Source organism: Eumetopias jubatus, unplaced genomic scaffold (assembly GCF_037043125.1).
Source record: "Eumetopias jubatus isolate StellerSeaLion01/CBP00866 unplaced genomic scaffold, mEumJub1_p1.0 scaffold_17, whole genome shotgun sequence".
NCBI lineage: Eukaryota > Metazoa > Chordata > Mammalia > Carnivora > Otariidae > Eumetopias > Eumetopias jubatus.
The window spans coordinates 35,723,301-35,738,416 of record NW_028274823.1 but is presented as its reverse complement, the minus strand read 5'-3'; the positions used below and the strand labels follow the sequence as shown (position 1 = coordinate 35,738,416).

General features: G+C 41.3%; 1 protein-coding gene across 4 annotated transcripts in view; it reads right to left on the bottom strand.

Annotated features, from left to right (window-relative positions):
• Positions 1–4,209: 4,209 nt before the first annotated feature.
• IDE (insulin degrading enzyme) overlaps positions 4,210–15,116 on the bottom strand; it is a 98,447-nt gene continuing 87,540 nt past the window's right edge. For all 4 annotated transcript variants that reach the window (XM_028098436.2, XM_028098438.2, XM_088019793.1 and 1 more), the window contains 6 exons: positions 13,997–14,164; positions 12,318–12,590; positions 11,233–11,294; positions 7,923–7,995; positions 7,195–7,262; positions 4,210–6,541 (listed from right to left, as the gene is read on the bottom strand). In XM_028098436.2, the coding sequence (XP_027954237.1) occupies positions 6,446–6,541; positions 7,195–7,262; positions 7,923–7,995; positions 11,233–11,294; positions 12,318–12,590; positions 13,997–14,164 (740 nt within the window). In that variant the 3' untranslated portion in view covers positions 4,210–6,445. The remainder of the gene's footprint in view (positions 6,542–7,194; positions 7,263–7,922; positions 7,996–11,232; positions 11,295–12,317; positions 12,591–13,996; positions 14,165–15,116) is intronic.

Below are 15,116 nucleotides of genomic sequence, written 5' to 3'. Positions count from 1 at the left end.
TCCACATTGAGTGGGGAGCCCGATGCGGGGCTCGATCCCAGGACCCTGAGATCATGACCTGAGCCGAAGGCAGACACTTAACCGACTGGGCCACCCAGGCGCCCCTATGGGTATATTCTAAACACTAGATATTTTTAAACTTGAAAAATTTGATGGTGCCTTTTGCACTCTAAGAAACTTTTGTCTACCAAACTTCAAAAATATTTCCTCCTAAAAATTTTATAGTTTTAGTTTTTGTTTAAATCTTTTTTGAGTTTTGTATATACTGTAGGGTTAGAGTTGAAGTTCAATTTTTTTTTCCCCACAAGGCTATCTATTTATTTTTGAACCATTTGTTGAAAAGACTGTTTTTCCCCCATTGAATTACCATAGCATTTTTGTCAAAAGTCAATTAAAATCAACCCGGGGATCTACTTGTGGACCCTCTATTCTCTTCCATTGGTCTGTATCTATCCTTAGGCCAATACCACACTATCTTGATTACTATAGTGTTTGTTTGTTTTTTTTAAGATTTATTTATTTGTGGGGGGAAGGGCAGAAGGAAAGGGAGAGAATCTCAAGCAGACTCGCCACTGAGTGCAGAGCCTGAAGCAGGTTTCAATCCCATGGCCCTGAGATCATGACCTGAGCCAAAATCAAGAGTTGGACACTTAACTGACTGAGCCACCCAGGAGCCTCTTTACTATAGTTTTATATAAGATTTGCTATCAGAGTAACTTCTCTCTTTTCAAGAATTATTTGAACTATTCAAGATTCTTTGTATGTCCATGTAAATTTCAAAATCAATTTGTAAATATTTGCCAAAAAATCCTGCAGGGGATTTTGATAAGCATCACTTAGAATCAACAGGGGAGAACAGATACCTTAAAAGCACTGTCTTCCAATCCCTGGATATGACACAACTATCCTTTCATTCAGGTCTTTAAAACTTTCAGTAATGTTTTGAGGTTTTCAGTATACAGGGTTTTTCACATTTAAAAAGATTTATCCTGGGGCGCCTGGGTGGCTCAGTCGTTGAGCGTCTGCCTTCAGCTCAGGTCATGATCCCAGGGTCCTGGGATAGAGCCCTGCGTCGGGCTCCCTGCTCGGCTGGAAGCCTGCTTCTCCCTCTCCCCCAGCTTGTGTTCCTGCTCTCTCTCTCTGTCAAATAAATAAATAAAATCTTAAAAAAAAAAATAAAATAAAAAATAAAAAGATTTACCCCTACTTAATTTTTGGTGTTATGGAAAATTATATTTGAATTTCATTGACAGTATACAGAGATGCAATTGATTTAATGTTGATTTATCTCCTGCAACCTTGTTAATTATTAGTAGTAGCATTTATTTTTTAGTTCTTAGGATTTTCTTTGTATGTGCTCATGTCATTTGTGAATAGACAGTTGTACTTCACCCTTTCTAATCTCCTACACTGACTAGGGCCTCAAATACAAGTCTGAATAGTGGTAAAGGCATACATCCTCATTTCAGTGTAGATCTTGGGGGGGGAAGTGTTCAACAGTATATCCTTAAATATGTTACCACTAGGTATTTTATAAATTTCCTTTATTATGTTGAAAAAGTTCCCTTCTATTCATTTGCTGAGAGCTTTTATGAACCTTGTAAAATGCTTTTAGTGAACTTTGTAAAGTGATCACGTGGTTTCTCAATTTTGTTATTATGGTAAATACTACTAATTGATTTTCAATTATACCAACCTTGCATTCCTGAGAAAACCCCACTTTGTCATCAGCTAAGTTTTATACATTGCTGGATTCAAATTGCTAATATTTTGTTAACAGAGTTCCCTCCTGTTTTCTAAAATATTACATAAGATGGTCTAATTTCATACTTAAATGTATGATAGAATTTACCAGTGAAGCCATCTGGGTCTAGAATTTTCTTTGTGGGAAGAACAGTAATTCAATTTCTTAAACAGATACAGGAATATTCAAACTCTATTTCTTTTCATGTCTGTTTTGGTAATTTGTGTCTTTCAATAAAGTTATCTATCTCATTTGTCAAATTTACCAGTATATTGTATCTAAACAAAGACAAAGGGGACAAAGGCTGGTCCTTCCTTTGGGTGAGGCCAAATTCCTTACCACACATGGCCTTTGTTATTAGGAGAGCCTTGATGACGAATGTAGGGGTAAGGAGTCATGCAGTCTGCGGCCGACCTAAAAGAGGAAAAGAGCAGTATGTAGCAGACATAAAACCAGTGAAGACATATGGGAATTTATTATACTACTTTCACAACTTTTTTATAGATGTAAAATTTTTGAAAAAGGTTAAGTGATATATTCATATTCTATAACCCAGCAATTTAAAGAACCAGAAAATCACACACATATTCAGCACAAGGAGCTTTATCACGCATCAAAGTTTGAAAACAACCTAAACATCCAAGAGGATCTGATAAACAAACGACAGTACATGACACCAAACACCCAACAACAAAAACAAAATCACATTTTTTCCTCAAGAGTATCTATGTGGAAAAATTTCAGTATAGACGATTGAAGGAAAAGGTTGCAACACTGAATATAGGACCCCATCCTATTTGCACAGGAAAAAGACTGCAAAACAACCCCGTGATCTAAATGTGGTTGTCTCTGAGTGCTGGTGTCACAGGTGAACTGGACTCTTCCTCGGACTCCTTTCCTCAATTTCTTAAAGGATCCGAGACTCTCATCACTCCAGCGGCACCAGAAAGGAGAGCCTGCATTTACTTAAGGGTTTAGTAGGCCAGGTGGCATGGTCTGGATTAACCCGAGCACAGGGAAGTTCTAACTGGCCACGAGACAGCGCAGCAGAGCAGAAACCACCACGGACTGGACAGATGCCTCCACTGTGAGATCTGGTCTCACTCCCTCCGAGACAGGCAAAGGTTGGGAGACTAAGACGGTACGTGTGAAAATGATGAAGTTTCATACAAATGCAAAAGCAAATGCTTTTCTACTTTGTTCCATGAGTACATTCATGGACTTGGTAGCTTTTATTGTAGGAAACTCACATGGAACAATGAAGCCTTGAGTTCAAAGATCAGAGTGGAGACTTCAATCTGTGCTCCCTGCATGGTCCTGGGCCAAAGGTTTAGCCTTTCTGAGCCTATTCCCACCCTTGAAAAACTGGCATGATGAAGGTAATTTGTAATCACTGTCCTTCTGTATCAAAAGATTTTTGTGGAAGAAGTCTGTGAGGGCGGTCTGCAATCTATGAAGTACTTTGTGAGGTTAATGTTCTTTTAGGGCATGAGTGGTCAACATGCTGTAATATTTTTGAAGAGTTGGCCTTGGGTGAGAACAGCATTTCAGGACACCAACGGGCGCTGACACAAGAAACCTCGGGGCGGACAATGTTCAGGTTGACAAGGACAATCAACTTCATTTGACAGGCAGCACTGAATACCTGGGATCCAGAGCCGACTGGTCAAAGGCCCTGTCAGGGAAAGTTGAGGAGGGCAGGAACCACCCCTACAAAGGGGAGGTGAGCATGTGAGAACCCTTTGTTTGTGAGAATCCAGAGACCTAAACATCCTGCGAAGCTGTGTTAGAGAATATGGTGAGGAGCTCACATGATACCCCCATGCACCGTGTGAGGGGAACACTGCCCCACACCCTAAAACCTGGGGCCGCCCTGGGCCTCTGGAGAGGGCTGCTGCATCATCCCTGAGCACAGTGCTGACTGTGTGGGCTGCACCATTGTCTAGGCTGCAAAGTGAGGAATGAGCACATTTCCTCTTGAAATGCCCACGTGAGCCAGCTGACAACCACATCAGTAGAAAGCTGATCTTGGCAGGGCGTCAGAGGCCAGCGATTGGACAAGATATCTGCCTAACCTGCTGCTGGACATGTGGCAAGAAGATGCAAAACTAGCTGTAGAGGAAATATTTTTGTTTTTCTCTACCCTTTTTATTTCTCTCCCTGGAATGCCAAGGACAAATCTTTCTGGGTTTGGGGTCAGTGACAATACGCACAGCAAGGAGCTCAGCCTCACACCAAGATCCCTTTGACAAAAGCGATCTACTCTTATGAGTGTGAAATCGATACATTTATTTGACTAAATCAGTCACCCAGATACACTCAAAAAAATTTTTTTTTTCCAAAAAACCAATTCACTGCTTTCTGTATTAGGAATAATGAAAGCAAGAAATATTGTCAAATCGGGATGTTGAGAGGTAGGCTGACCACTAAATCTGTAAAAATAATACAAATACAAACACCAGAGGTTATATTCAGGCAATTTATTGTAAACAGGATTACCCTAGCACTCCACCATACTGGCTGTGTCACATGCTCTCCCTTCCACATCAACTAGGCAAAAAGACTTTTTTAAAAAGTCGTTAAGTAATAACTTAGTTTGTTTCCCACAAATCTCATTTATTAAGCACTGAGTACAGCAGTATTCGGGATAGTCTGTTATTGCTCATGGACTGCAGCTTGGACCCATTTCGATGAATCCATTAGTATGCCTGAGTGATCCAACAGCAGCTCGAGATCCAATGTGGCAACCGGACAATGCTGGAACACCTTGCACAACAATCCAGGTTCCTGGAAGACTACATGAGATTCCTTTCAGATTTCTTCATGTGACTTTCTCATAAAAATGACACTGTTAAATTTCACCCATTTTTTTTTAAAAAGAGCTAAAAATTACTCCATAGCACATAATTCTCCACAGAAAAGGTAGGTGGATTATTTACTCTTACAGTGGTGGATTTAAACACTCAGGGCTAATTTTAGATCCCTCTTGTATATATTTGCAGTTTGATGAAAAGCTGCATAGTCTACAAATGCATAAAACCAGAAGGAAGTGATGGCTCACGCACCTTCTGATGGACAAAGACAGGCTTCCCACAAGGAAACTCCTGCAGGTAGGGGTAAAAAGACAGGTACAGCACCACGTTTATCTGACAGTGGAAATGGAGCCCTGCTTTCGAAAGCAGCCTCCACAGGTATGATTCTATCATTCTTGCCCCAAATGTAGATTATCTGGGAAATGGCAAATGTGAAAACCTAAGGTGTGAAAAGACATGACTCTACAGAAAGAAGTCCTGGCCAATCACTCCCGTGGAGGTAAGATGTCATCGGAGAATGCCATCCTGTTCTTTGCCTGAGTTAGTGGATGATGGGGCCACGTACGGACTGTTACTAGTGCCTGGGTGTAGAAGGATATTCACAATTTCTCTTGAAGCAAGGTTGAACAACAGTAAATATTTCAAAACAGCTGTTAAATCTACAGTAACAATTCATCTAAAATAGTATCTCATGAAAAAAATAGTTTTTAAAAGTCCACTCCAGTCTTCATCTGTGTTTGTATGTTTATATTTATATATTCAAAAAATAACTTAACACTTAAGGCAATATTAGACTGGTAGCAAAAAGGGATTTTAGAGTCTTCTGGAGATCACACTATTTAAGAATCAAGGCTTTATTTTTTTGTACCTTCAAAAAGGTGGCTTTGTACTTGTTGTCTTTTAAATTCATAATGGGGCAAATATTTCGGTTCATACACTGACTGCCGTATCATGGCAGTAAAAAGTTACAAGTGTTTATAATAGCTGATGTTGGAAAAGCATGTCACACACTCAGTGGGATCTGAAGTTGACCCTATTTGTACTCATTAAATAAATACAATAAATGTTATTGATGGGAAAAGGTAAAACTGATGGAACACTGCAAACCAATTATGAACAAGAATGTCAAAATAATTCAATCAGAAAGAAACAAATCACAGTAATCCTGAGAAATTCAGTTTGGGACAAAATTGATGCAAGGTAAGTCTGTATTTCTAACATTGTAAATAAGTAGGGTGTTCTAGGTTTTCCAGCATTTTACTAGTTTGAATAAAAAACATGTTCAAATTTTATAAAAAGATTAAAACCATGCCTTATGTAATCAGCAATTTCACCAATAAAAGAAAATTATTTTAGCTTTGTTCATTATCTGCCCAATGTTAATGTTCTCCATTGATTTACATGAAACCACCAAGTAGAAAGCAAATTTGAGGATCAGTTTTTAAAAAGGTATCACACCTTTCTAAAGGTTTTAAAGCCTTTTCTGTCAACTTAGGAGGCTTTTAGGGAAAAAAAAAACAACTAACACATTGTCTTCTGACAAGTGACTATTTTACAGAATAGGGAAGGGAAGATTCTACAGGAATATCATTCATCATTTTAAGTACTGTTATAGAAGGGAAATTTCTCTTAGTAATGAAAAGAAAAATTTTTAAAATATTTAAGAGGCATGTATTTAAAAATATTCTACATCTATAAGATTTTGTAATTTAATTACTTTGGATTTTTAATATTTCTACATAATGACATTTGACAAACTCCTTTTTTTTTTTCCTGTTTGTCTCTTGAATAGTGAACCAAAAACTATTAAAGTGGCCGAGGTTGTTTTCCTAGCCCCTGGAAGACTCAGGGATGCATGCTCCTGCACTTTCCCACCCTTGAGGAATCTTCAGAGTTTTGCAGCCATGAAGTTAATATGTGGTTTCACAAGGGGAAACAGTGGCAAACCACGCTTGAACTCAGTCATGTTCTGAATCACTTCAGGCTGCAAAGAAAAAAAGTTCTCTTAGTGTTTATAGTCTAAAAAAGCAGACTTAACTAGGACTTTTTTTTTTTTATATACACACTAGTTTCTACCGCACCCACTATGATCTGATCTTCCTCGATCACTAGGGCTGGAGGGTCTATGCAAACCTACGGTGAGCGTCCCCAGTGGGACCCAGGGCCAGAAAGAAGACGCTTGGCTTCCCTCTGGGCACACAAGGCTCGGACACAAGAGCCGGCACGCAAGTCTCCAGCAGGACGCAGGGGCTGGCGTACCTACTCAGCAAGGGCCTGGTCACACTGCCAGTTTCCTCCTCCTACCAGTAAATGCCAACCCCTCCAGATGATTGAAATATGATGGCACCATGGAAGGGTCTAGGTACTGACATGGCTGGAGATAACTCTCTGGAGAGCAACATAACTGTTCAAACTAGAAGCAAAGGCAAACAAGGTCAGAGGCCCAGTCTGTCTGCAGATGACAAAGGAATGACCCCTGGAAGCTGTCAGAATGGCGACCCGGCCTTTAAGGGGAATGCAGAGGCTCAAACGCCTGGTGACCTGAAACCTCTAGTCTTAGGTGTCCTGATGAAAAAGCTCCTTCCAAGTAGGAAGTCCTCTAACCATGTAATCTAACATGACATTTGCCTTTCTTACTTGTGGCAAGGCTGGTGCTTGTGACAAATTTATATCATTTTGACATGGGAACTCTCCAACCACAGGACCTAGAAGAAAATGAAAGGTTTACTGCTTACTTAATAAATACTGGCATACAAGAGCAACTCGAAAAAAAAAATTTGAAACCGGACTTGGCTCATTAAGAAACTGTACCAGGCCCATGTCCTCTCAGGCTTCCTGCTCCCTAAGACCTTGACTGCTTGTCCTACTTACTATCCAGACTGTCCCCAGTGATGGTTCATGATGTTACTGTGGCTATAAAGCCTTGCCCACAGCAACTCTGGGGCCCATATCTGGCCTCACCGGACCCTGAGACTCTGACCACCAGGAAGGATCCAGTAAAACAACTAAGAAGGCCAGGGTAGCTAATGGTTGTGGGGTAAACCTTGGCCACTCAGGAGACAGAAGATGGGGAGGACTGAGCGGATAAAATGCATGCAGTGGTCCCACACAGCTTCTTCAAAGATATCCTGTGTTTTCCTGAAAAGCTATGACCAGCTTGGCCACCTACTGCTGGCTCTCTCCTTCACTGCGTCATTTCCCTTTGCCCCTTATTTTTGCTTTGATAGTGCAGACCCTGCCTCCAGTTAGTCCCCTTCTCCACCTCTTTACTCTCTGATGCTCTATTAAGGGATGTGCCTATGGCAAAGGACAACCATCATGTGCCTAAAAATATACTTTAAAAAAAGTCAACATTCAATACTTACAAGAATCCATTTCTCTGGCAAGAACATGGACAGAGACCTTATGTCTCCTTGGGGCATCTACTGCCAACATTTCCTAGGGAGAAAGTACAGCAGGTGACCCTTCTTTCCCACTAAAGAACTTAAAATGAAGTACTCTTACGAATATGAAGAATCAGCTCTCACATAGCCAGAAACAGAAAAGATGTTTCCCCCCACTTAAGAGTATTTTCTTTAGGGGCGCCTGGGTGGCTCAGTTGTTAAGCGTCTGCCTTTGGCTCAGGTCACAATCCCAGGGTCCTGGGATTGATGACTCCCTGTTAGGCAGGAAGCCTGCTTCTCCCTCTCCCACTCCCCCTGCTTGTGTTCCGGCTCTCGCTATCTCTCTCTGTCAAATAAGTAAAATCTTAAAAAAAAAAAAAAGGAGTATTTCCTTTAAACTCTACAAAGATTAGGTACAGTAGGCAAGAATTATTATTAACCCCATTTTGCAAATGAGAAAATGGAGTCCACAGAGATTAAGTGATATACTCAAACTCCTGTAGTTAGTAAGTACCTGGGCTGGAAATGAAAACCTAGCCTAGTACTCACTGGGGTGTGATGCAGGGCTATATCTACTGATCTTAATGACTCCAGAGGCAATGGCCTGAGCTTAGTCAAGGGACGAGCACAACCTGCTCCTCTAAGAACCATCTTAGATTCTGCACCAGGGCACTACCATGGTTCCTCATCTACCAAAAGAGAAAGGAAACACATTTCTCGAGTCTCACCTTGCATCAGGCCCTCTCCTGCATTAGCACACTTGATTCTCTGTAAGCTAAGTGTCACGATGGTCTGATTTTAGAAACACAGACTCTGAGACACAGGGCGGTATGATGACGTGCTTCACATAGCTCACAGTGACGGTATGAGAGAAGCAAGCTGGTTCTCTCCACTCCACCAGGCTGCTTTGAAGGACTGCCCTAGGTCATACCATGAACACCAGGACTGGTGAGTTGGTAGATCCTGTGGGAAAGTGTCTCTTGACCTTTTCCTTAATGCTGGACCATTATCTATCTTTTCCAAAGGGAAAAGCAAGTTGTGATGAAGCTTTCCCTGATTACAGCCTCAGAGGGAGAGGTCATGGACAAAGCCACAGCAGCTCACTCACTGTTTACGGAACAGTTATGACAAGTCCTGTGCAGCTGCAGTGGAAACCCTGCTGCCGGTGCACAGCAAACACGGCCGTGGCTCCTTCCTGTGGCTCCCTCCCACTGGCAGGACGGCCCAGATTCGCCCACAGGCCTGCCCTGGTCCCTTCAGCCTCTTTTAGGAGCTTGGCCCACGTTTGCCTCCAGTAACACACAGTACCTCACCTAAGATTGTCTCACCTACTGAGTAAAAAGTTTGCTTCCAAAGATCTATTCACCATCCCTTTTCACCCAAACCTTCATTGCCCTCTTATCAACCTTTATCAGTAGAGCGTTAACACCCTCTTCAGTTTCAGACTAGTCTCAATTTCCCGACCAACACTAGACAATCTCCATCTATCTTTCTATCTTCCTTCCTTCCTTCTAAGATTTTATTTATTTATTTATTTGAGAGAGAGAGAGAGAGAGAGAGAGAGAGAGAGAGTGCGAGCCCAAGAGCAGGGTGAGGGGCAGAGGGAGAAGCAGACTCCCCACGGAGCAGGGAGCCTGACAATGTGGGGATGCCATCCCAGGACCCCGGGATCATGACCTGAGCAGAAGGCAGACGCTTAATGGACTGAGCCACTCAGGTGCCCTAATATCCATCTTTTTAAACACAAACCAACCAATAAACAAATTGCATTTTCTTGCAAACTGTATTCTAACGAACACTGGAGTCCCAGGAGATACTTAAAGGTATTTGTGGCGAGGAGAAAAAAAAAAAGAAAAGAAAAAGGATGCATGATGAATCAATTTAGGAAGTTTAGAGTCAGGGGAGCCTGGGTGGCTCAGTCGGTGAAGAGTCCGACTCTTGGATTTCGGCTCAGGTCATGATCTCAGACTTGTGAGATCAAGCCCACGTTGAGCCCTGTGCTCAGTTGCTTGGGATTTTTCTCTCTCTCCCTCTGGCCCTCCCCCGGCTCACACACACTCTCTCTCTCTCTCTCTCCAGTAAATAAATAAATAAAATCTTTAAAAAAAAAAAAGTTTTGTTAGTCAAAATTAAATGCTAGGCTAAAGAAATCTTTATTATGGGGTTTCTTAGAACTTTTAAAATGCTAACACACTCTGTGATTCTCCAAAAACAAGAATAAAGAGTGTAGTCTTTCCCAAACTTACATGGTCATGAAACCCTTTTTGTAGGGGCCCCTACTAATATCTTGCAGAACATTAGTGTACCATGGAACACAGCAAGGGAAACGATGTTCTAGACTTAGCTTAAGCTTGGTAATTAAACTCTCATTTTTTAAGACAAGAAAGACTCAGTCTTTTAACTGCTACTCTTACAAATTCAGTAATTAGGTACTACTTGTAATTTCAAATGAATAATAGAATTTGTGGAGGGAAAGAGAAAAATCTTCACTGCTTGTGGAAATGGTAGAGTAAGTTATATTAGGACATCACTCTTTTTAAACACCCCCAACTATTAATGCCTTAAATGAATGCCTTAGAAACCAAAGAGAGCTGAACATGATCACCCTTTCTTATAAGCCACTGGGAACAGAAACCTAACTTCACAAAGCAAACAGTCTGAAGCAATAAATAAACACAACCAAAACTTATTTTATAATATCAACGAGGAAAACATATTGATTTAAAGCATTCTGATTAAAACACTTAAAACACTCAGGCTGAGAATTACTACTGAAGAGCTAACAGCAACAGAGACCATTTATTTTGTATTTTTTTTTAAAGATTTTATTTATTTGACAGAGAGAGAGAGCGCAAGAGCAGGAACACAAGCAGGGGGAGTGGGAGAGGGAGAAGCAGGCTTCCTGCTGAGCAGGGAGCCCGATGTGGGACTCGATCCCAGGACCCTGGGATCATGACCTGAGCTGAAGGCAGACGCTTAACGACTGAGCCACCCAGGCGCCCAACAGAGACCATCTATTAAATGCTAAGCGCACCTCATTTCAATTAACACTCCTATTAATCTCTATTTTGTAAATAAGGAAACTGAAGCTCAGAAGCTCTAGGCCCCGGGTCTTCATTCAGAAGCCACACATGCTCCTGCTGCTGCTTCACGGGTAAAAGAGCTTCAGAGAAGGTCAGCTGACCGAAGCTGCAGCTCTAAGCAGGGCAGTAGGTTCAAAGCAGTAACATACAACATGGCACAAATAACAGTTGCTTATGAGTCAAAATCTAAACATGTAAGTTCAACTTACCTTGTAGAATTTGATGATATCTTCCTTGGTAAGTGTCTTTAAATATGCAACTTCTGTATTGTCTGAAAAAGCAATCAAACAATAATTTACTAATATTCCATCTTAAGTAGCCCAGAATACTACATTAAATGACAGTATGCTTCACTCCAGTGCTCTTAGGTATCCCTATTTTTAAGCGATCACCTGCTTCTGCAAGTAGTAAGGGGATAAATAACAATGAAGAGTAAGAAGATATCCTGGCTCTCTACTTAGGAGCTACTGGATCTGTAGCCTGGTCACATCAACTTTTCTGAGCCTCAGTTTCCTCATCTGGAAATTGGGGATAATAACTACTTAAAGGGGCAGTCGTGAGAACAAAGGAAAATGATGAATGACGGTAACACGATGCTACCTCCATGGCAAAGGCTCAAGAAATGGGAGGTACCATTACCAATGGCTAAAACAATGACAGGTAAGGAAACAGAGACCCAAAAAAAGGTGTCTTGGCCAAGATCTTCAGCTTGCTGGTATCAGAATGAGAATACAACCCAACCCCCCTGACTTCCAGGGCAGCTTAGTGCCCCACACTGTTAATATCTGCTGTAGAAGAACGAAGCCGATGAGTGGGAGACTTCAGGGAGCACGGCAGTCCCAAATGTAAAGACACTGACACACTTTTGGAGATCCCTGCAGGCAAATGTTTAAACCCCTGTGCCTCAGGGCAGCACTTATCTCAGAAGAGTTCAATCTGCATATTTTCCTTTTTCTTTTTTTAGTGTTATGGGAAATAGATAACTATGTATCTGTGCTCAGCACCTCAGGGGCACACTAATTGAACACAAAAAAGTGAAATTAGATTTATTATTACTGCATTATTATGAGATACAGGTAGATCCAGCTCTAGTTTTAGAGAAAAAAAGATAGTTTCTAATAAAAACTGTTACTACGTTAAAAAATGGTTCTTTAGAAGCGCTATGCTCCACACCCCCACCAAATTAGCACTGGAACATCACCTACAAGACGAGTACCATTTTGTAGAACAGCTTCCATGTCCTCAAACATTACACTTATATGCCATAAATGTCGGGGCCCTAATTTTGCCTTACCTCTGTCAAAATTGTATTGCTGAGAGATGATTTCCCCCCAATATTTAGCACACTCTGCGGATAGTTTCTTTGGTTTGTCTAGTCGACGAATTGCTAGTGCTTGAATGTGTTTCTGAAAAGCCTCTTCTGTCATGTCCTCTATGGACTTCTCCATGGTGATTAGGAAAGCTTCCACTCTGCTCTCTAGGTAGTGAGGTGGCTTTTCTGACTGGATGATGAATCGTAAGCCCTGAATGCCGTTGGCTCGACGAGGCCCACTGAAGACGATGTAGCCTGAAACACAAACACCAGCCAGTCAGGACCCTGGCATTTGAGCTTGGGTCACTTTTAATCCTTCAAAACTTCTATCAGAGCAGTAAAATCTTTCAGGTTTATTTTTTCCACCTCTGAAGAAATATAAACAACTAGGATATCCTAAGTTCCTAAGGATAGAGCAAAAGAGCTCTCTGAAGAACAGTTAGAAAGTTGGGAGAGAATTCTTTCTTCCTAAAGAAAAAGAAAAAACCCTCTTCATTATTCAATCTCACATACCATCCTCACTGTGTGCTAATCATCCTCAATCTATGTTAAAGTCATTCCCATCCCTAGGATAGACTGAACTCATTTTCCTCCCCTAACCATGATTCCACCTGTTTCCTTTCACATCCAAGTTCCTTATGTGAATCCATTCCTGGACCAACTCTATTCAGACTAAAAATTTCAAGAGACCAAGTAACAGAAGGTCCCACTTCCGTTGTCATCTTGTGAGTTCACGCACAACCACTCTTCCACGTCTTTCTCAAACTGGGCTTGTGGCTTGTGTAACTCGGCTGCTCTGCTCTGAACCACATCTCTGACAGCTGTGGTGTCTTTGGGTCCCACTTTTGAGGAAGTCACTATCTTCAGCATGACCTTCAGACTGAAGACTCTTAGCAACATTGACCACACTGCACGGTAACTCTTCCTTTATAGTTTGTTCATGGTCTGTCTCCCCTGCCATAATGTCAGCTCAGAGAGGGCACAGACTTCACTTCTGTTCACTGCTGATCAGACAGTGAGCTCCTTGAAGGGAAGGGCCATCCATAGCTTATCCATTTTCCTTGACCAGCATCTAGTGTGGTGGTTGTTTAAAAAATGAAAATACTCGGAAAGACTCACCCAAATCCTCCTTCATTGGTTCTTCCCAGTCATTACTGGGGCTTCGCTGTTTTCTCATTGATTAAACCTGCCAGGATCTCCAGGACTTTTAATGGTGCCTAAAACTCTGCCTGAAACATTTTCTCAACAAACACTTACTGAGTAGCTTCTATATGCCCCAGGCTTGGGATAAAAAGATGGATAAGAGATAATACCTGCCCTCAGAGAACCCAAAGTTTCATGAATCTAAGCTTCTCTACATGGCTTGCCTTCCATAATAAATAATCTGCCGTTAGCATCCTCTCTCCCTACCCAAAATGTCCTTTATTGACGTGTATGTACTGTAAACGCAAGGTCTTCTCAAGAACTGCTTTAATGTCCATAAGATGTTAGTTGCATATTTTTTAGAAGCAGATTCCCCATAAACAAAGTTTTCACAAGCCTTTCTCAATACAGCAAGGCTGCAGCACCATGCAAGGGCACTGTCCATGTGGAGCATGTTTTCTGAGGACAACGGCTGCTCAAAGTCTACGGTATCCCGCTAGTACCCGCCTCCCTCTCACCCAGCTGCTCCTTGGTGCGCAGGGTGTTGAAGCAAGGTTCAGAGATGATTTGACAGAAGAGCTCTAGAAACATATTCTCTGAGGTGCTCTGCATGTCTGTCTGGTAGTATATCTCGATGCCACAGTTATTGTGAACTTCATTCCTCTGCTGATACACAAACCATCCTCCTAGGAAGTTTCAAAAAGAGAACAGGTTCAAGAACTTACTTGGGGTTTAATAAAGCCAATGTTTTGTCTGGCTTTTTAAAGTTGTTCTATTTGGTTGGTGTTTTTCGGCAATTCCAAACTGCAATTAATTTATTAAGAATGTGAAACTCAACTAACTTACCTAAGGGAATCCTTAGGTAAATATAGCGATTTGAACTTGGCAGGCCCCTCAATAAACATTCATCAAATTTAAGGGACAAAGAACTTACAAAAGACCCACTTTATGGCTGAGTATTAACTATTAATTAAGATCCACAGTTAATACAATATACAAGTTAGTGTATGTACTACATTAGAAGTAGCTAATACAGATAAGAACCTCAACGGAAATACCACTTATGTTTTAATAAACATGCAAAAACAATTCTTTCAAAATTACTAGTCGTGCCTTTATTATTTATTATTATTATCACTGCATTTCTATTCAGTATTTTATTCTCAATATCAACACCCACACTAAAGATCATTTCACAAATTCACACAAATGTGTACAATGCTTGGAGATGACTTAGCCTGACAGCTCCCGATCGAGAGAGGAAACTAGGAACCTGAGAAGCGGGGGACGCATCTACGGACCCCACACTGGAATGGTGGAAAACGGCGAAGACTAAAACTCAGACGTGTTGTCAAATACCTCCTCAGAGTTACGAAGAGATGATCATGCTTTAGGATTAAATAACTTTACTTCATGAGCCATCAGTGAGCATATATAGTGTTGAGTACTCAGTATAAGACTCCCAAAGAAAATTTCTCAGAGTAGTAATGATATGTTTGTTCACTTACAGATGGTGATTTAGACATCAACAGTGAAGGGAGGCACCAAGCTGGAGTCGTATTTCACCGATTTCATTTTTCCGACCAGATCCAAGTTTGACCAACAGTCACACTTTCTGATCGTATACTGGCAGCACAA